We start from the raw sequence: 20759 nt of genomic DNA, 5'->3' as shown, positions 1-20759 counted from the left end.
GGAAGACCCTAGTTCTATCTGAGAGGTAGGAGGGTGCAGATCATGACTTCTTCTTCTCCCAACATTTTGTTCAGTTTCTGTGATGTGTCAGGCGCTATGCTTCATGCTGGACAGGGCTGAGGTTTCAGGTTCACCCACCCTGGATCAAGCATCCAGTTCCCAACCTCCAGCCACTACTCACAGCCCAGGATGTGACTGTCCTGGGGAGGGGGATGGGTGAGGGTGTGGGTGAGAGGAGGGGGGTGGATGAGGGAGGAGACAGTCCCACCTCCAAGACCAGAAATAAAACTGAGGGGTTACATTTTCAAAATCAACCCAGCAGGGATTACCTTCATCCAACACACACACGCACGCACACGCACACACGCGCACACACACACACACACGCTCGCGCACACACACGCGCGCGCGCACATGCACACACGACACACACACGGCACACACGCACACACACACGCATGCACACACATGCACACGCACACACACACACGCACACACGCATTTCTACAGGGTGTGGGGAAAGGGGGTGTGTGCGTGGCCAACAAAAGGTGGGGGAGTATTATACTCTTGAATCCTTTCCAATTCCACACTCAGAGGGCAGTGAGGAAAGGCCAGGACCACAGAGGGGTCATTCCAGAGCATCCCACACATCAGCTGTGTGTCTTCCCGCATCTCCTTTTGCCAATTAGATCACAGATTATGCGCTCAATTAAAAAAAAAGCAAGTCAACAAAAATAAGGTAAAATAAATATTTGCAGTCATATCGTAAGAGGAATTACTCCTCCCATCCAGCCAGGTCCTGGTTACAATGACGATTCTGGGCTGTAGAAAGCTCCACTCCCCATGAAAGGAATACCCTGGCTCTGGACTATACACATCAAGCTCTGGGCTTGCTTAAGGGGGTTGGGTGTAACCCCAGTGCCTTGGCAGAAAAGAAGGGGAAATTATCACATGTTTGCAAAATCCTTCTGCTTCTCCAACCCTGTTCCCACACAGCATCTTCTTTGTGGGACTCAATTTTCTAGGACTTTTTCTGTCACTGCTTGTGACATGTTAAATGGTTTTTACTTTTATTTTTTATTTTTTTAAAGATTTTATTTATTTATTTGTTTATTTATTTATTTATTTGATAGAGAGAAACAGTGAGAGAGGGAACACAAGCAAGGGGAGTGGGAGAGGGAGAAGCAGGCTTCCCACCAAGCAAGGAGCTGATGCGGGGCTCGATCCCAGGACCCCAGGATCATGACCTGAGCCGAAGGCAGACGCTTAATGGCTGAGCCACCCAGGCGCCCCTAAATGGTTTTTAAAAATTGGTACATGGTACCAAAAATTCAAAGAAAGGAGAAAATTCAAATGGTGCGAAACAGCAGTGAAAAGTCAGTCTCCCACCCTACACAAACCTTCAGGACACCTGCCTGGAGGCAGCCACCAATATGAGTGTGTTGCATATTCTGGACATAGTGTGTGACAGTCCTAGACAATCGAAACATAACGGGGAGGCACCGATATGAGTCACATACATAATTTAAGGAGAAGGAAGGGAAGAATGAAGGGGAGGTGAAGAGAAGGGGGAATGAACCACGAAAGACTATGGACTCTGGGAAACAAACTGAGGGCTTCAGAGGGGAGGGGGGTGGGGGACTGGGATAGACCGGTGATGGGTATTAAGGAGGGCACATATTGCATGGAGCACTGGGTGTTATACGCAAACAATGAATCACGGAACACTACATCAAAAACTAAGGATGTACTGTATGGTGACTAACGTAACATAATAAAAACTTATTATAAAAAAAGGAATATGGAAAAAATAAAAATAAAATAAAATTGCCTAGTAGCCACATTAAAAAATGTAAAGAGAAACAGCCGAAATTTTAATATTTTATTTAACCTCATATATTCAAAATATTATCGTTTCAACATACTATCAAAAATTATTAAATAGATATTTTAGATACTTTTTTTTGGTACCAAGTCTCAAAGTCCAATGTGCATTTGACACTCACAGCACATGTCAGCTTGGACCTGTCACATTTCTGAACATTTAGGTTATTAGCTTTCACACTGATGAAGCAGGTATACACAGAATTAATTCCGAAAAGGAAACTATTGGGGGGAACCTGGGTAGCTCAGTTGGTTAAACACTGACTCTTGATCTCGGCTCAGCTCTTGATCTCAGGGTTGTGAGTTCAAGCCCCACACTGGGCTCCATGCCCAGCGTGGAGCCTACTTAAAAAGAAAAAATAATAAAAGGGAACTATTGGAAGGTATGGCTCTATTTATTGAAATCTTTTCCCTTTCCTGAATTTCATTTCCTCAAGCTGACTGAGCTGTTGAAGAACAGGGACCAAGTCACTTGCCTCTCCTCCCATCTACCAGTACCTTGTATAGACCCAAGTCCAAGGTTGGCCTCTGATCCAATATCCCACTTCTAGGGATTTCTCTCTCTCTCTTTTTTAATATTTTATTTATTTGACAGAGAGAGAGAGTGAGAGAGAGAGAGCTTGCAAGTGGGGGAAGGGGCAGAAGGAGAGTGAGAGGCGGACACCCCCCCGCTGAGCAGGGAGCCCACGGAGGACACCTGGCTCAATCCTAGGACCCTGGGATCATGACCTGAGCCAAAGGCAGATGCTTAACTGACTGAGCCACCCAGGCACCTCTAGGGATTTCTCTTAAAAAGATGATAAAAGTACACACAGATGTATGTTCCTTGAGTCACCGTTAATAGCAATGAAACACAGAGAGCAAGCTGGGTGTTCTTATAGGGGAGCAGCTAATGAGGTGACTCCTCTATAGTTTGTAATACCTGCAACTTTTAAAGAGAACAGGCATGGGGGCAGGCAGGGATGCTTGGCACCTGGCAGGGGTGCCAGGTAATTAGTAATTGTTGATATCTGAGTGATTATATATTGGGCTTTTGGAAAATGGTCTTTTGAAGAAGGGGTTCCTAGAGTAAAATAAGTTTGAAACTCACTGATGGAAATAATCATTGACATGAAAAGATGATCACAATATGGGCTACAAAATATCATGCCAAGTGTGGTCCCATTAAAAACAATATGCGCAGAAAAGTATCCCACAAGGATATTCTCTAAGTAGTGGAATTAAATGTTTCTATCCTCAAAATTTTTGGTATTTTGGGGTGCTGGGGTGGCTCAGGTGGTTGGGCATCTGCCTTCAGCTCAGATCATGATCTCCAGGTCCTGGAATCGAGCCCCATGTCAGGCTCCCGGCTCAGCTGGGAGTCTGCTTCTCCCTTTCCCTCTGCCTCTCTCCGTACTTGTGCTCTCTCTTTCAAATGAATAAATAAAATCTTTTACAAAATTTTTTGTTATTTTAAAATATTTTTCAAAGAACAGGTATAATTTTTAAGTTAATTAAAAGACCATGACCTCAATCTGGCAGTTCCTCAAACAATTAAAGAGAGTTACCGTATGACCCAGCAATTCCACTCCCTAGGTATATACCCAAGAAAAATGAAAACATATGTCCACATGAAAACTTGCAAACAGTGTTTATAGCAGCATTATTCCTAATTGCCAAAATGCAGAAATAATCCAAATGTCCATCAAATGACAAATGGTTAAAAATGTCATATATCTATACAATAGAACATTAGTCAGCTGTAAGAAAAGCATGAAGTACCAATAAAGGCTTCATCATGCATAAGTGTTGAAAACATGATGCTAAGTGAAAGAAGCCAGTCATAAAAGACACATATTATATGATTTCATTCATATGAAGTGTCCCAAGCAGGGAAATCTATAGACAAAAAGTAGATCAGTGGTTGCTTAGGGCTGAGGAAGGGGCAGGGAGTGGATAGAGAGATAGTAGCTAACGGGTATGGGATTTCTTTCTAATGTGATAAAAACGTTCTAAAATTTACTGTAGTGATAATTCATGTGTTTATGAATTGTATACGCTAAATGGGTAAATTGATATGTGAAATATATCTCAATAAAGCTGTTAAAAATGAAGGCGTGAATACAATTATGGAGGACTGGGGGAGAGATGAGGTATTTCTCTTGCGACTCTTGGCTCTAGGAACTCTGGAGATGTCCTCAAATGGCTGGACAACCTCTTTCCTGCTAACTGTATCCACCTCCATCAACAAGCTCACATTGTCTTCAACTTCCAGGCCCATCCTTGGTGCCATATGAAAGATACTGGTATGGCCATTTCTAGAACAAAAAGAAGCCACACACATGTGTTGATTACACGGCCATTTCTAGACATCTGGTTTACCCACTCCCTGTAGCAGGGCATAGGACCCATTTCCACTCCCTCTAAATTGAGCAATTCCCATGCGAATCCATCTGGAACCCTGGGATCCCCCCCCACTTCCATCTGTAAGCCCTATCTTTCCAATTCCCTACTTTAGGCAAGTCCAAAGTCCACCTTCTCTTCTCTTGGCCCAGCCTGTCCAAAGTTGCCCACTATGCATAGTACCCATTCCACTTACCTAATCATTACTTTTCATGGCCCTCAGCAAGCTTTCCATTCTCCTTTTCATTTTAAAGGGACTGTTGTACTTGCTTATTAAAAAAACTTGGAAAATTCAGTGAAGTAGAGAAAAACCCACCCACACAACATTCACCCAACATACATTGATTATAAGCCAGGATGGGTGAAGAGGCAGGAGGGACATATGTGCACATGGATGAAATCACCAAAATGTTGACATGGTTTCCTGAAAATGTGTAGTAGGGAGTCTCAGACAGGTAGCCCTATACTCACTTTTGCACAGGGGACCATATACCCATTATGGACCAAGAACTGATCGGGCTCCTGTAGTGAAAAGTCTCCCATGTTTTCTCCTGGACCTTGTGGTTAGAAGAATATTTTTTTTATGTCTCAGGAGTGGGAAAGGCCTAAGTAAGACACAAAACCCAGAAACAGGGGCGCCTGGGTGGCACAGCGGTTAAGCGTCTGCCTTCGGCTCAGGGCGTGATCCCGGCGTTCTGGGATCGAGCCCCACATCAGGCTCCTCCGCTATGAGCCTGCTTCTTCCTCTCCCACTCCCCCTGCTTGTGTTCCCTCTCGCTGGCTGTCTCTATCTCTGTCGAATAAATAAATAAAATCTTTAAAAAAAAAAAAAAAACCCAGAAACAGTAAAGGGAAAAAATGGACAGACCCGTCTACTTAAAGATTACAAACTGGAGCACCTGGGTGGCTCAGTCAGCCAAGTGTCTGCCTTTGGCTCAGGTCATGATCCCGGGGTCCTGAGCTCCTGGGGTCGTGTTGTGTTGGTTTCCCTGCTCAGAAAGGAGTCTGCTTCTCCCTTTGCTTCTGCCCCTCCCTCCGCTCGTGCTCTCTCTCCCTCAAATAAATAAATGAAATCTCTAAAACAAAATAGAGGTTACGAACTTCTCATATCTAAGACTCCCTAGGGTAAGTTAAAGGACAAGGCTGGCAGAACGTATTCGCAATATATTAACAACGACTTTGTGTTCAGAGCCTAGTAAGAGCTCCTGTAAGTCCACAAAAAGACAAATACGAGAGAAAAATGGGTAAAGAGTATGACTAGAAAATTCACAGGATTCAAACGGCCGATACATATACGAAAAGAAAAATACACACTAACACAGCAGTGAGTTACCCTTTCTTCCCTTAGCCTCCAGAAACACCATGCAGGCTTGGTGTTCCTCCTTCAGCTGTTTTTCATGAATTTCTTGTTAGTCCTTTCTCGCACCCTTAACCTTGGAGAGCCCAGGGCCCTGTCCTTGGTCCTCTTTTCTTCTTTGTACACACCCACTCTCTTGAAGCCTTATCCAGCCCCAGGTCCTCAGCCCATCCCCCTGGGTCACAGCCTTCCTCTTTACCTCCACCTCACCTGACTCTAAGAGATTTTTTAAAAACACCGCAATGCATTTATTGTTTTAAGAGTATGTCATTTTTATGTGTACGGTGGAGGAAGAGGTTTCAGGGATTCATGTGTATGTATGCTTATATACTTAAATACATGACATTATTTCTGTAGGTGAAACATAAACATTGATGCCTGTATGCATGGAAAAGCCCAGAAAGTGACACACAGAGATGTTATCAGTGTTTATCTACGGATTGTGGGATTACTAACAAATAGATTTAAAAGTGTAATGTTGCTTATAAAAATGATCTAAATGTGTAACAATAGGCTACATAGATTAGTGTTCATCCATAACCGGAACAATATACAACCATAAAAAAGCATGTTGGCAATATTTTATCGATGTGACAAAATTCTCATCACTCGATGCCAGGTAAAACAGCAGGAGATGCCAGGTATAAAGTCTATACATCGGATGCCAGTTTGATGCAATACATTTTTAAAAAGAAAACTGCTTGAGCCTACAGAAAAGACTGGAAGGAAACGTATCAAAATGTTACCTGCACATCTCTCCAGGTGTTGGGATGAAAGGTGATTTTTAGTCCTGTATTTTTCAGTTTCCTCGAAAAGCGTGCGCTATTTTTGCTGTAACCAAACAAAAACCACTAAACACAGTTGTTATTCCTCATACGCAGCAAATCGCTGCCCAACGGGCGCGGACGCCGGGCACCGCGCCCCTGCCCGCAGGTCACCGGACGCCCAAGCGCCGGCGGGTCCAGCAGGCCGCAGCGCCCTCCCGCGGTGGGTCCGGGGCAGCGGGGAGGAGGGAGTGGGCGCGGAGGGCGGGGAGGCGGCGCCGGGCGTCCCCGCGCTTCCCGCGAGATCCCGCTCCGCCCGCTCCGCCCCGCTCGCCGCGCTCCCTGCTCCCCGCGCCGCGGCACTTCCTGCCTTCCGCGCCCGCGCCGCCCGCCCTCGCCCGCGCCCGCCGCCTGCCGTCCGCCGCCCGGCGCCGCGCCCGCCGGCGCCCCCGAAGGTGCCCCCCGGCCCGGCCGGGTCGCCGCCCCGCCCGCCGCCCCGCGAGCCGCTTTGTTTCGGGCGGGGCGTGCGGGAGAGGCCGCCAGGTGCCCCCCCGCCGCGGGCCCGGGCCCCCCCGCCCCGGGGCGGCGGCGGTGGCGCCGGGCCCCGGGGCGGGGGGCGCGCCGGGATGGGCCCCAAGCGGCGGCAGCTGACGTTCCGGGAGAAGTCGCGGATCATCCAGGAGGTGGAGGAGAACCCGGACCTGCGCAAGGGCGAGATCGCGCGGCGCTTCAACATCCCGCCGTCCACGCTGAGCACCATCCTGAAGAACAAGCGCGCCATCCTGGCGTCGGAGCGCAAGTACGGTGTGGCCTCCACCTGCCGCAAGACCAACAAGCTGTCCCCCTACGACAAGCTCGAGGGGCTGCTCATCGCCTGGTTCCAGCAGATCCGCGCCGCTGGCCTACCCGTCAAGGGCATCATCCTCAAGGAGAAGGCGCTGCGTATAGCCGAGGAGCTGGGCATGGACGACTTCACCGCCTCCAACGGTTGGCTGGACCGCTTCCGCCGGCGCCACGGTGTGGTGTCCTGCAGCGGTGTGGCCCGCGCCCGGTCGCGCAGTGCTGCCCCCCGGCCCCCAGTGGCTCCCGCCAGCCCGCCTGCGGTGCCCTCGGAGGGCAGCGGCGGGGGTTCGACGGGCTGGCGTGCCCTGGAGGAGCAGCCGCCGTCGGTGGCCGAGGGCTACGCCTCCCAGGACGTGTTCAGCGCCATTGAGACCAGTCTATGGTACGACTTCCTGCCCGACCAGGCTGCGGGGCTCTGCGGCAGCGATGGACGGGCACGCAGGGCCACCCAGCGCCTGAGTGTCCTGCTGTGCGCCAACGCAGACGGCAGCGAGAAGCTGCCCCCGCTCGTGGCCGGCAAGTCGGCCAAGCCCCGTGCAGGCCAAGCCGGCCTGCCCTGCGACTACACCGCCAACTCTAAGGGTGGTGTCACCACCCAGGCCCTGGCCAAGTACCTGAAGGCCCTGGACACTCGCATGGCCGCAGAGTCTCGCCGAGTCCTGCTGCTGGCGGGCCGCCTGGCTGCCCAGTCCCTGGATACCTCGGGCCTGCGGCATGTGCAGCTGGCCTTCTTCCCGCCCGGCACCGTGCAGCCGCTGGAGCGGGGAGTGGTCCAACAGGTGAAGGGCCACTACCGCCAGGCTATGCTACTCAAGGCCATGGCCGCGCTAGAGGGCCAGGATCGCTCTGGCCTGCAGCTAGGTTTGATGGAGGCCCTGCACTTTGTGGCTGCCGCTTGGCAGGCAGTGGAGCCTTCGGACATAGCTGCCTGCTTCCGCGACGCGGGCTTCGGGGGTGGCCCAAATGCCACCATCACCACTGCCCTCAAGAGTGAGGGGGAGGAAGAGGAGGAGGAGGAAGAGGAGGAAGAAGAGGAGGAGGAGGAGGAGGAGGAGGAGGAGGGTGAAGGGGAGGAGGAGGAAGAGGAGGAAGAAGGCGAGGAGGAAGAAGGCGAGGAGGAGGAAGGGGGGGAAGGCGAGGAGTTGGGGGAGGAAGAGGAGGTGGAAGAGGAGGGTGATGTTGATGACAGTGAGGAAGAGGAGGAGGAAGAGGAGGAAGAGAGCTCCTCTGAGGGGTTGGAGGCTGAGGACTGGGCCCAGGGGGTAGTGGAAGCCGGTGGCAGCTTCGGGGGCTACAGTGCCCAGGAGGAGGCCCAGTGCCCTACCCTCCATTTCCTGGAGGGTGAAGAGGACTCTGAGTCTGACAGTGAGGAAGAGGAGGAAGATGAGGATGATGAGGAGGATGAAGATGATGAAGATGAGGAGGAGGATGGTGATGAGGTGCCTGTGCCCAGCTTTGGGGAGGCCATGGCTTATTTTGCTATGGTCAAGAGGTACCTGACTTCCTTCCCCATTGACGACCGAGTGCAGAGCCACATCCTTCACTTGGAACACGATCTGGTCCACGTGACCAGGAAGAACCACGCCAGGCAGGCGGGAGTTCGGGGTCTGGGACATCAAAGCTGAGCCTCTGGGCCTAGTCATGCCCGACCCGGATGTGGCAGCACCAGCCCAGGGCAGAGGACTCTCCCGGCAGCCGCTGTGGATGGAGCCAGAATGGGGAGCTCCAGATCCTTTAGTGATGTTCTCGGGCCCTGTGACAGGCCCAGCCACCTCGGTAGGGCCCGGGGCTGGGGTCAGCCTCACTGCCTGCTTATTGCCTCTTTCTCAGAGTCCTCTTTCCTCCCCATTTGCCCCTGGGCTTGGGGGACCAGGTGGGGAGGGTGGGGAGCTGTCCGGTGCTACCACACCGTGCCATCAGTGGACTAGGCTACAGGAGCAGCCGGGGATGGGCCCTGGAAGCTCCCGGCCGGAGAGTGCCTCTCCCCTCTGCCGTCCACACCAGGTCTTTGGTGGGGGGGACCCCAAAGCCATTCTGGGAAGGGCTCCAGAGGAAGGTCCAGCCTAGGCCCCCACAAGGCTGGCAGCCCCCTACCCCTGCCCCTGGGCCGCCTTGAGAAGCACAGTCTAACTCACCGCAGGCTCCTGAGCCTGCCTCTGCCTGCTTCCCCATCTTCCCAATCCCTTTCTCTGGCCCAGTCCAGGTTACTTTGGCCCTTGGTTTTCTTTCCAGATTGGAGGTTCCCAAGAGGCCCTCGGGGGGAGTGATAATGGGCACTTCCCTTGTGGGTAGCTGCAGGCCCCATGCCTCTCTTCCGTCTCTGGCAGGGCCCTATCCTGGGCAGGGGGCCTGGGGCTGGGCCCATAGTCCAGCCATCCAGCCGCTCCTTTCCCAGTCTGAATTCAATAAATCTGTCCACCCCCTTTTGTGGGGGTGAACGTTTTAACAGCCAAGGGTGCATCCTTCATGGTCTGGGCTTGCGTCTGTCTTGGGAACACATCCTCTCCTGGTTCCCTTTGGTCCTTGTTCTGGTGGGACATGGAACCAAGTGTGGAGAGGGTAGCCACAGCTTAGGGCCTGACTGTAGTGAGGGGCCACCTTCAGATCTAAATATTATCTAGGCTTGGGGAGGAAGGGGTCTTCAATGTACCTGCTTGGGTTTGAGGAAAGCCGGGCCTTGCACTGCTTTGGGGTTAGAAAGAAGCTTGGGGTCAGTTGGCTAGGAGAGGAGGGAGGGAGGCAACTATCCCTGTTGGACCAAATTAAACTCGGAACGAGGCCCATCAAGCTCTTTAAAGAAGGTCCTTGTAGGAGTGGGGCCGGAGGACAGAGCAAGAGGGGTGCTGGGGCAACTTCTGTGGTCCAGGTTAGAGTTTGGAGGGACATACAGGGCATCCCTTGGTTTACCTTTGATGCCTTAAGAGGGAGCCTTTAGACCTTTCAGTGATTGGCATCTCCAAACCTGGTGGCTATTGTGGGGGCAGTGACAGGAGGAAGATAAAATTCTTGGGACAGATTGCACCCCCAAGAGGCTGGGGGCACCGCAGTCCGAAGGTGAAGACTGTTGTCTCTGCTGATCCTACCCCTTTTCTCTTTTCACGGCCCAATCCCTCCCTCATTGAGGCCCTTAGGCCCCAGCGGTTCCAGCCAGGGGAGGGCCTGGGCTTGAGGAGGCAGGGCAGCCCTGGGCCCCAAACCGGTTTTCCCACCTCCACTGGGGCTGGCACATCTCAGCTGTGGTTCCATCCCCACCACTTCCTTTCAGTTCTTCCTCTCTCCACCCTGGAATGTTAAGGAGGGGGGTATATCTAGGTCATCTTTTGTCCCTTGCCTGCCCTGGGTGTGGTCTCTTCTAGAAAGGCAAGGCCACCATGCATGACTTTAAAACAAGAAGGTAAGAGTGACAATTCCACACTTGGCCTTCCACACTCCTGGCGCTCAGATTTCCCCTGTAGGCCTTGAAAACAACCTAAGTGACAGCAAAAAGTAGTTGGGATTCCCCTTACCATCATCCCCCACCCTCTTCTGAGCTGTGGAGGAGGAAACCAGAAAGTCTTAAGGAAGCCCAGCCTACCCCCGCTCCCTGGCCTGCTCTGGAGTTGGGGGGGGGGGGCGGGGAGCAGTAGCCTTCTCCCTGTTCAACCCAGCCCCTCACCTCAAATACCAACAAGGCAAATCATTTCCATTTGTCTCCTCTTCTGCTGGAACTGAGGTCATCTCATTAATGATAGCACCAACTGATGTTAACAGGGCCCTTGCTATGTGCCAAGTGCTGTGCTAAGCGCTTGAGATGCTCACAAATCCCCTATGAGGTAGGTAAAACCATGAGAAAACAGGGACAGAAAGGCTCAGTAATGTGCCCAAAGCCACATTGCTAGTCTTTGGTGGAAGCAAGCTTTCTTCTCTGGCTGACCCTAGAAGTGTCTCTTTACAGCTACTCTGTGTCCCTTCGCTAAGGACCCATATCCCTAATCCTTCTACAAGTAGTGCTCTTTTGAAATGGAACTGGCTATTGAAATCCATTTCTAACCCATGGAAGAATAGCTCTTTGGAGGGAGATGAGGAGTTGTGGAAGTGTCTACGGGAGCTCTTGCAGCTTTTACTCCCATACCTCCCCACCCCACCCCCGTCCCCCCCACCCGTCCCCATAGAAACAAACGCATATCTTCAGTAAATACCCTTCCCATTTTCCTCCCTATTACCCCATTGGGACAAATAGGTGACAGCCATTCCCACTTCACAAAGGAGGAAATAGGGTTAAGGAGTTAAATAACCCGCTGGAGGCACTGGCCTTGAGCCCTGGTATTCTCCCTGGGAATCTGGATGACATACTAAATGCCCTACCAGGACCCTGCTGGGAAGGGCAGTAGCGGTGATGGCCCTAATAGCACAGAGCTCTGAGGAGGGACCCAGCAAGGAGGCACTGTCACACAGCCTATCACACAATCCAGATGGGAAGCAGATGATTAACAGTGGATGCCCAGATAAAGCTGACAAACATTGGGATGCTGCTTTCACTTGGGACTGATCACTAAAGGATCCAGAAGGGGAATCCGAGCCCTGGGGAGGCTGGTGCAGGGATTCTGAGGGCCTGGTTGGCTTTGACAGGTTTCAGAGTGGGCCAGTGGCTGATCAGGTGGCGCAGATGCTGGAAAGACAAGGCCACCTAATCGCCTCTTCAAAGCCGGGGCCTGAGAGTAAGTGGAAGGAGAAAACCACAACTCCCATAAATCCCTGCTCCTCCGCCCAGTGAAGGATAGTTGCCATGGTTTCAGAAAACAATATGGCTGCTCCCAGCTGGGAGGAGAGTCTCCCGATTAGAGAGGCAGAGGCAGGTCTGGTCGCCCTCAGTGGCGAGAGAAGAGGCGCCTGAGGGATCGTGAGATTGGGGCTGGACGCTGCACGGCTGGAACGGTCTGGCCTTGCCGAGGGTGCCAATGGCGGGCAGCGTGGACGAGGAGGCGCTGCACCAGCTGTACCTGTGGGTAGACAACATCCCTCTGTCTCGGCCCAAGCGAAATCTCTCCAGGGACTTCAGTGACGGAGGTGTGCATCTCAGTATGTGTGCGCTCCTGTGTGTGTCCCGTGTGTTCGTGTTTGTTGACACGTTCTTTGTGATTGTTAGGTGTCTGTGTGTCTAAGGCTGTCTCCTGAGATTTTAATAATAGAAGTATGTGTCTCTGTATGGTACATTGGTGCCTATGTGACTTATTGTGCTTATGTGTGTTGGTGACTATCTCTTGGAACTTCAGTGATGGAAATAAGTGTCTGTGTGTGTGTGTGTGCATCTCTGTGTGTTGTAGGTGTATGTGCTATATGTGAGCCTGTGTATGTATGGGCATGTGTGTGCCCTGTGTGTCTACACACTGTCCTATGTGCATATCTGTAGGGGCATCTTATCACATATGTCTGCTTGTGTGAATCCGTGACTCTTTCCTGGGACTTTGGTGTTGGAGTGTGTGTGTATTCATGTAAATGACTAGGGTGGGGCCCCAGACTCCTGATGGGCTCTCTTGGAGACTCATTCTCTACAAGAGGACCAGAGAACTTAGTTTTCATATGCCTGACCTAATGGAGATGGGATGCCTCTCCTCTGGGGTATGCTGGAGGCTGATAACTGATTTCAGATCTTGCTTTCTTGGACCCCTTTCCCTCTCCTCCACCACCCCTCCCTCCCTCTCATCTGTCCCCTTTCCACATCACCTCTCTTCCTGGCCCCACCGCTCTGCAACCCTTGATTCTCCCATCCCATGCACATCTTCTCTCTACTCCTTTTCCCTTACTTCCCCCCCCCCCGCCATGTTTGCTCTCATTCCCTCAGTCCTGGTCGCAGAAGTCATCAAGTTTTACTTCCCAAAGATGGTGGAGATGCATAATTATGTCCCTGCCAACTCTCTCCAACAGAAGCTCAGCAACTGGGGTCACCTAAACAGGTAGTAGAATGCCTTGTGCACTGCCGGAATCTCCATCCCCAACCCCGGGATCCCGGGAAGGGCTGCCCCAGCGCCCCCCCCCCCTCCTATGGTCTCCAAAGCCCAGGCTGGGATTCTGTTGGTGACAGAGTAGGGAGGACAACGCAGACAGAATCCGGTAACAAAATCAAAGGACTCCTTTATCCTGGAGGAGACAAGGAAACGGGACACCCAAGAATCGGGCTCATCCCCCCAGGGTTGCACCACTTCCTTCTCCTCCACGCCCCTGACCTCACTCCCCGAGGACCTAGTCCATCAACCCTGGGCCTGTCTCCCAGGAGGGTGCTGAACAAACTGAACTTCTCGGTACCCGAGGATGTGATGCGCAAGATCGCGCAGTGCGCGCCGGGCGTGGTGGAGTTGGTGCTCCTTCCGCTGAGGCAGCGCCTGGAGGAGCGGCAGAGGCTCAGGAAGCAGCGCTCGAGCTCCTTACAGGTGCCACCCCACTCGAGCTTTCTCCCACCGCTTTTCGGGAGCCTCCCAGGCAGCAGAAAGTCCCGCCTTGCCGATAGATGTGGGAGAGGGTGTCTGGCAAAGGGAGCCTGGCCTTGGGGAACACGGAGGAGACAGGGGACTCCTTGGGCAGGAGCGAGCCCAATCTCACGGTAAACCCCCGGGGGTTCTTTCAGGAGCTGGCTCCCCAGGATGGCACTGGCTACATGGATGTGGGTAAAGTGGTCTTCACTCTCCTTCCCTCCCAGGAGCAGCTTTCCTTCTGTCCTACCTATGGGGGAGGGGAGGGAGGCAGAAGTCAGGAAAAGAGGACTCCAGCACCGCTAACTCCTCCACTTGCCTCCTCTCAGGTTTGTCCCAGAAGGCCCGAGGGGAAGGTGCCCCGGACCCCCAGGGAGGGGGGCAGCTCAGGTAAGGAAGCTGGGAGTTCCTATCTCACCAGGCCTGGTGATCCCCCAACACAGGGCTGGCAGGTAAGGGTGGGGGCAGGCTGTTCCTGGGTAGCAGGTTAGGGGGTGGGGGTTTGGGGGAGGGAAGGCTGGACACTGAAAGTTTGAGAGTGGGGCCCCAGGTTCGGGCCTCCGCTAAACTGCTTCCCACCCCAGGGGGGGGCGGCTGCCCGCGCCCAGGCCTCCAGAATATAGCCAGGCAGTGCAGGGCGACCCAAGCTTCGTCCTCCAGATAGCAGAAAAAGAGCAGGAGCTGTTGGCCTCGCAGGAGACTGTGCAGGTGAGGGTGACTGGGAAGGAGCGGGCGGTGGTGGGGCAATGGGTGCTTGGGGCCTACGGTGGTGGGGACAGAGGGCAGCTGGCTTCACCTCCGTGCCTCATGGCCCAGGTCCTGCAGATGAAGGTGAGGCGCTTGGAGCACTTGCTTCAGCTCAAGAACGTGCGCATCGAGGACCTCTCCCGGCGGCTCCAGCAGGCAGAGCGTAAGCAGCGGTGAGCGGCGGCCCGGGCCACGCGGGGACGCCCCAGTACCCGCCAGAGCCCAGACACCGCGACGACGCACCCACCCACGCACCCACCGACCTACTGACTGACGAATGGGTGGGCGGAGCCAGCAGCTCCAATGAGCCTCCTGGGGGGCCAGCGCGCCCCTCCCTTGGGATGGGGGGCGAATATGGGGGGGAGGGGCAGTGAGGCAGGCGCCTTCAGAGCAGCGCCCCTGGACTGAGTCACCTCCTTCCACTCCATCCGGGTCAGGAGAATGGACTGCTTTCCAGAACCCAGAAGCCACGTGCAGAGACCTCACATGCTCCCCAAAGCAGTGCCCAACACCAGGGACTCCTCCTTGGGGCTCCCTGCTCTGGACCTTGGGGGGCGGTGCCCCGGCTCAGTTCACACCCCTAGAAACAGGTCCCAGCTCAGCTCTGAGGACAGCAGTGTCTCCATCCAGACTAGTTCTCTGTGCTCTGGGCTGTGGGGGGAGCTGTCCCAGGCAGCTGAGGGAGACCCTCACCTCTCCTGGGAGCTCACCTGGGACCCAACTCGAGGACGGAGAACACAGCAGCTGGAGAAGAAGGGGTGAGGAGCGGGTTCAGCCAGGAGTGGGGAAGACATGGGCTGTGTCTGTCCCAATCGTCCTTCCCTCCGGGGGAGGACCTCTGAGAATGCTTGGGAGATATGGGATCACACTGCTCCCATTAAAGAAGCTGTGCTATCTTTCCTGCGACTGCCTTCTCTCTCCCTCCCGATTTCTTGCCCCTCTTAATGCTGTGCTCCACCCCCCCCCCCTTTGAGTGAAAGAGCCCTGTAGGCCCAGAGTGGCTCTCACCGTGTGCACGTTGGCCCTGGGTGGCCACTGCCTGGTAGGTTGATGATACCACAGGGGTCAGATCTCGTGCACGAGAACAGCCTACCTTCTAAGTCTGGCCTTAGACTGACCCCCAAACCCACCCTCACAGTATCTTCCAACACTGTCCAAACCCAACTCCAAACCCAGTCTTCACATTCTTCCCAAATGTAACCACGCCCTCACCCTCAACCCTGCCCACGGACTGACCCCTAAATCTGTCCTCTGTATGGCTCCCAACCCTGCTCACAGACTGATCCCTAGTTCTATGCACTCAAGCCAAGCTTGACTCTCAAACCCGACCAACACCCTTGGCCATGATGTGACCCTAACTCTGATAACTTACTGACTACTAGTAACATTCTGAGACCCCACAATTCTAGTCCTACACATATACTCAGCATCTACCTAGGGGAAACTGAAGCTCTTGTGTCCTCCATTCTGTGACACCTGTACAGCAATGTTCATAGCGATGTTCTCTGTTAATAGAAGATAATTGAAAAGAACTTGTATTAGTGTCTATCACATGTAAGAAATTTCCACAAACTTAGTGGCTTCAAACAGCACATGTTTATTATCTCCTATTTTCTGTGGGTCGAGAGTCCAGTAATGGGTGAGCTGGGTGCTGTGCTTCACAGTTTCTCCTAAGGCTGCAATCAAAGTGTGGGCTAGAGCTGTGGTTTCCTCCGAAGTCTTGACTGGGGAAGGTTTCACTTGGTTGTTGACAGAGGTCAGTTCCCTGTGGGCTGTTGAACTGAGGGTTTCACTTTCTTGCTGGTTGTTGGCTGGTGCTGCCCTCCTTTCCTTCCCCTGTGGTCACATCCAGTAAGCATGCTAGCTTACTTCACCAAAGCCAGCAAAGGAGAGAGTTAACAGAATCTGCTGGCAAGATGGCAGTTACAGTCTTGTCTGATGTAATCACAGAAGCGACGTCCATCATGTGTGTTGTATCCTAGTTATTAGAAGTAAGTCATGAGGTCCAGTCCACATTCAAGGGGAGAGGTACACGTGGGTGTGAATACCGGGAGACAGGCATCATTGGGAGCCATTTTAGAACCCGTCTATCACAAGGGGGAAAAGCAATAAAAGGATAAAAGCTAGGGTAGTGGCTACCTCTGAGAGGAGCAGAGAGCAGAGATGCAAGAGGCACATGATTTATTTGTAATGTTTTAGTCCTTGGGCATGTGGTGGGTTTACAAGTGTTCACAGTGGGCTGTTTATGGACAAGCAGGAGAGAGTGTCATGAACTAAGGAGTATGTGCAGTCCAATTCTGTTCACCTGAGTTCCTCAAATAATAAATAAACATAAACATTGATGACTACTCCTGACCTTGGTCCGAGCCTCTTCCCTGCACTCAGCCTGGTCTTAGGTTAACACTGGCTTCAGCCTGATCTTCCACCTTCCCCAAATTAACCACCAGCCCTCACACATATTGACCCCAGCTCTAGCACTGTTATCTTGCTACTGTCTGCATTGTGTTTCTAGAGTTCTGCTCTGAATCCATCATCACGAACCACACCTGTAAACTCCTGTGTGTGGAGCTGGCAGGATTGGTTTGTAGAGGGGCTTGGGGACCAGGAGGTGGGGTAGGGCATGGTTCCCCCTGACAGGAGCACAGTGGGCCCAGAATACAGGTTTGGTGGCACGGGTCACCCTCTCAAGAGTCTGCTAGCTCCCTCCATGTCAGAGGCTGGGCCAAGTCCTGGAGGTTCCTCTTCCTTGAGTTCCTCCCCTGACCCCAGCTATTTCTAGTATCCAGATATGCCTGAATCTAAAATCATATTTGAAACCCTACAAATTAAATCCTCAAAACAATGGAGAATTTTATTGAACGTTTCTTGGGAATAAATATGAAAGTGGATTACATCACACATTATAATCCTATAACTCTTCTTGAAACATCTCTTATTCCCCAAACTTCTCCTCTGACAGCCATTGCCATATTTCTCCCCCTCTGATCTTCACACTCCTCTTGCCTTTCTGACCCATACTAAATCTGATTTCCTCTGGTTCATTCATTCATTCCTCAAATGTTTATTTAGTGCCTACTACGTACTAAACGCCAGGAACACAAAGATGAGTATAAAACATGATTTGTCTCCCCAAGCGTTCACAACCCTAGAAGAGGAGAAGGCATGCAAAGGGGTACTTAAAATTTTTCGTACTTAATGTTTTGAGTAGATAAAACATACATAATTAAAATAATATCCATAATATAAAAAGTAAAAAGTCTCCTTGGTGCCTGCACACCTCCAATAGGGTTAACCTTTATCTTTAGTTTTTGTGCATTCTGCCAGAATGTCTTTTTGTGAATACAAGCAAATATGCACCTTTATTGTTATTCTGCCCCCCCTTTTTTTACCACAAAGAGGAAGCATACTACCCACTCTGTCCTGTATCTTGATTTCCACTCAATATGATCTCTCATTTATATGTGTTGGTCAATGTTATATGCCAGCTTGACTGGGCCACAGGATGCCCAGATATTTGGTCAAACATTCTGCGAGGGGGTTTTCACATGAGATTAACATTTAAATTTAAAGGTAGGCTGAGTAAAGCAGATTGCTCTTCCTTCAATCAGTTGAAGGCCAGAATAGAATAAAAAGGATGTCTCTTCCCTGAGTAAGACAAAATTTCTTCTTCTTGGTGGTCTTTGAACTGGGCTTTTCCCCCTGCCTTTAGACTCTAACTGAAATATCAATTCAATTCTTCCTGTGTCTTGAGCCTGCCAGCCTTCAGATTTGACTCTCCTAGGTTCCAGCTTGCTGAGTCATTCTGTAGATCTTGCAACCTGGCAGCCTCTCTCATCACATGAGCTAATTACTTCTTATAAATCTCTATCTGCATCCCCTGCATCATCTGTCTCTATATCAGCTCCCTTTAGTTTCTCCAGAGAACCTCAACTAATACAAGATTTTACCATATCAATACATTGACAACTTCCTGTTTTTAAAGCCATATAAAATTCTATTGTCTGTACAAAATGTAATTAATCAGTCCTCTATTTGGACATTTAAGTTGTTTCTAACCTTCTGTTATTAATAACAGCAGGGTAACAATGAAGAACCTCATACATTCATAGTTCAGTATTCTTTTCAAGTATATCTGCATGATCAATGCCAGAACTGGGTTAGTTAGGACAAAGAACATGTGCATTTCTGATCTTCATATTGTGAAATTTCCTCCACAAAGGCATGGCTCAGAGCAGAGGCTGAAGACTGGTTGCCCTGCTTTGGTTTGCACAGTGTCATGTTTTTACAAACCTAACTGCTAATTTTTGTATTGATGAGGATGCGAGGCAACCGGAACTCTTGTACTCTGCTGATGGAGTATGAGTACAACCATTTCAGAAAACAGTGTGGCGGTTTCATACGAAATTAAACATATGCCTATGCTATTGTATCAGTTAGGGTTTAATTGGGGGAAGCACAAAGGATTTGTTACAAGAATCTGACTTGGGGTAACTGTTAAACAGTCTCTGTAAGACTGTTGCTTTACACCCAACGCTGAAGCTTAAAGTCCACAGGTCAGGCCAATGGGAAGGAAAGATGGATATAAAGTGGGGGAGAGAAAGGACAAGCTGGAATCCATGGGCATAAGCTGGAACCTTTGATGACAAGCCAGAACTCGTGTTAGTTCCCACTACCTCCAAACTTGATGATGTGGGTATCCTGCAGGAGAGGCTGGTGCCCTCTGGTATCTGGCCCAGGAGTCAAAGAAGCTGAAGGAGGATCCCGGGAAAGGGAGAGTAGGTGCAGGCCTGACTGTTATCTCAGGTCAATGACGTGAGCTGGCAGATCAGCAACAAAGTTTATGGGCTACAAACCTCCTCCCTAGATTTTGCAAGTGTACCAATACAGCCACTGCTTTTCTTCCACCCTCCAAAGGTCATGCAAAAATGCCTGTTGTGGCCCACCCTAATTGGAAGGGAATTCTGGGAAATGTAGTTCACCATAGCTAAGTTAATACATTATAAAGCTGCCACAGCTATGTTCCAGCAATTTCATTCCTCAGTATATGCTCAGGAGAAATACATATGTATGCTTATGAAGAAGACAGGTACTAGAACATACAGTACCGTTTATACTATTTTGGGGCCGGGCTTCTTTTGCTCAATATTGTCTGTGAGAATCATTCACGTTGTTACATGTATTCAGCAGAGGTGGTTCTTCGTCATTGCTATAGACATGAACACAGTACGGGTTTTGAACTCATTCTATGGTTGATGGACACTTGGGTCGTCTTCAGTTTGGGGTTATTACCAATAGTGTTGCCGTGAATATTTGTATACATGTCTTTTGGCATGTAACCAAACCAGTGGATTGCTGGGTCAAAGCGTTGGTGTTTTCAGCTTTATTAGATACTGCCCAAAAGTTTTCCAACAAGGTTACAGTTTAATTTTTATTAAAAAGAATAGAGTCCATAACACCACGTGTTTGGAGCTGGAATGGACGTTTTACAGGTGTTCAATCTGTTCTCCTAAATTGGACTTGTTCTTAATTCCTTCCCATACAGCCCCAATCTCCAGGGAGCCTGTGGCTTTCCTCAAAGCTCTGCTAAGGCCCTCTACACAGGAAGTCCCAGGACCTGGGCACCACTCTGATGTTTAGTAGCTCTTGGTACACAGACCCACTGAACTGCAATGGGACAGCCATGTACCATCTAATCTAGTTTCCTTCCAGCACAAAGAATCACATTTTCTCTTGGAAGCTTTCCAGAACCATCTGTACTTACTGTGTTCTTGGGGTCTTCCCTGGGAGCCTATAGTCTCCCCAGGCATGGACAGCTGTGTATTGCAGGTCCTTCCAATTGGCTAGTCAGCGAGACTGCCCAGCACCGAGAAGTGTGAGGAGTGTTTGGCTGGGACAAGAAACCAGAGCTCTTTTTGTGTGGTGTACCTCCCATCCTGAACTGCAAGTACCTGTAACTCCAGAGCCTAGCACAGTAACTTGCTCACCATACACATTTAGTAAATATTTGTTTAAAGAAGCTGACAGTTAGGGGGGCGCCTGGGTAGTGCAGTCGTTAAGCGTCTGCCTTTGGCTCAGGGCGTGGTCCCAGAGTTCTGGGATCGAGCCTCGCATCAGGCTCCTCCGCTGGGAGCCTGCTTCTTCCTCTCCCACTCACCCTGCTTGTGTTCCCTCTCTCGCTGGCTGTCTCTATGTCAAATAAATAAATAAAATCTTAAAAAAAAAAAAAAGAAGCTGACAGTTAGGAAACGGCCCCAGGCAGTGCCCAGTTAGCAGCTAGTCTCTGTGTCTGAAAGAGCCTACACCAGGGAGAGTTTTGAGGTGAGTTGTCTAGAAAGA

At 51.0% G+C, this 20759-nt stretch overlaps 2 protein-coding genes across 4 annotated transcripts; both read left to right on the top strand.

The window, feature by feature from the left end:
- Positions 1-6764: 6764 nt before the first annotated feature.
- On the top strand, positions 6765-9683 carry CENPB (centromere protein B). Its single transcript, XM_045808368.2, has one exon. It carries the CDS (start codon positions 7014-7016, stop codon positions 8853-8855), a length of 1842 nt encoding a protein of 613 aa, XP_045664324.2. The 5' UTR covers positions 6765-7013; the 3' UTR covers positions 8856-9683.
- Positions 9684-9815: 132 nt separating this feature from the next.
- SPEF1 (sperm flagellar and cilia associated 1) lies at positions 9816-16771 on the top strand. 3 transcript variants are annotated; one of them, XM_087853729.1, is made up of 8 exons: positions 9816-12276; positions 13052-13166; positions 13454-13637; positions 13832-13871; positions 14006-14066; positions 14261-14384; positions 14493-14596; positions 14861-16771. In XM_087853729.1, exons 1-8 carry the CDS (start codon positions 12168-12170, stop codon positions 15183-15185), a joined length of 1062 nt encoding a protein of 353 aa, XP_087709855.1. In that variant the 5' UTR covers positions 9816-12167; the 3' UTR covers positions 15186-16771. The 3 variants fall into 3 exon arrangements, with proteins under 3 accessions (XP_087709855.1, XP_045664328.2, XP_087709854.1); XM_045808372.2 differs by lacking the exon at positions 14861-16771 and having other exon boundaries at positions 13052-13163; positions 13481-13637; positions 14493-14850; XM_087853728.1 differs by lacking the exon at positions 14861-16771 and having other exon boundaries at positions 9816-13163; positions 13481-13637; positions 14493-14850.
- Positions 16772-20759: the final 3988 nt, after the last annotated feature.

The sequence above is a fragment of the Ursus americanus genome, chromosome 22 (genome assembly GCF_024610735.1).
Source record: "Ursus americanus isolate L20-20 chromosome 22, mUrsAme1.1.p, whole genome shotgun sequence".
Taxonomy (NCBI): Eukaryota; Metazoa; Chordata; class Mammalia; order Carnivora; family Ursidae; genus Ursus; species Ursus americanus.
This window is presented reverse-complemented; position numbering and strand designations above follow the sequence as displayed.

Excerpts from the sequence above, each read along its gene's own strand:
- CENPB (XM_045808368.2), top strand. The coding sequence starts at position 7,014 with ATGGGCCCCAAGCGGCGGCAGCTGACGTTCCGGGAGAAGTCGCGGATC.
- SPEF1 (XM_087853729.1), top strand. The coding sequence starts at position 12,168 with ATGGCGGGCAGCGTGGACGAGGAGGCGCTGCACCAGCTGTACCTGTGG. Across the intron at positions 13,167-13,453 it reads TGGGGTCACCTAAACAGGTA|TCCATCAACCCTGGGCCTGT; the intron begins GTAGAATGCCTT and ends CCGAGGACCTAG. Across the intron at positions 13,872-14,005 it reads CACTGGCTACATGGATGTGG|GTTTGTCCCAGAAGGCCCGA; the intron begins GTAAAGTGGTCT and ends GCCTCCTCTCAG.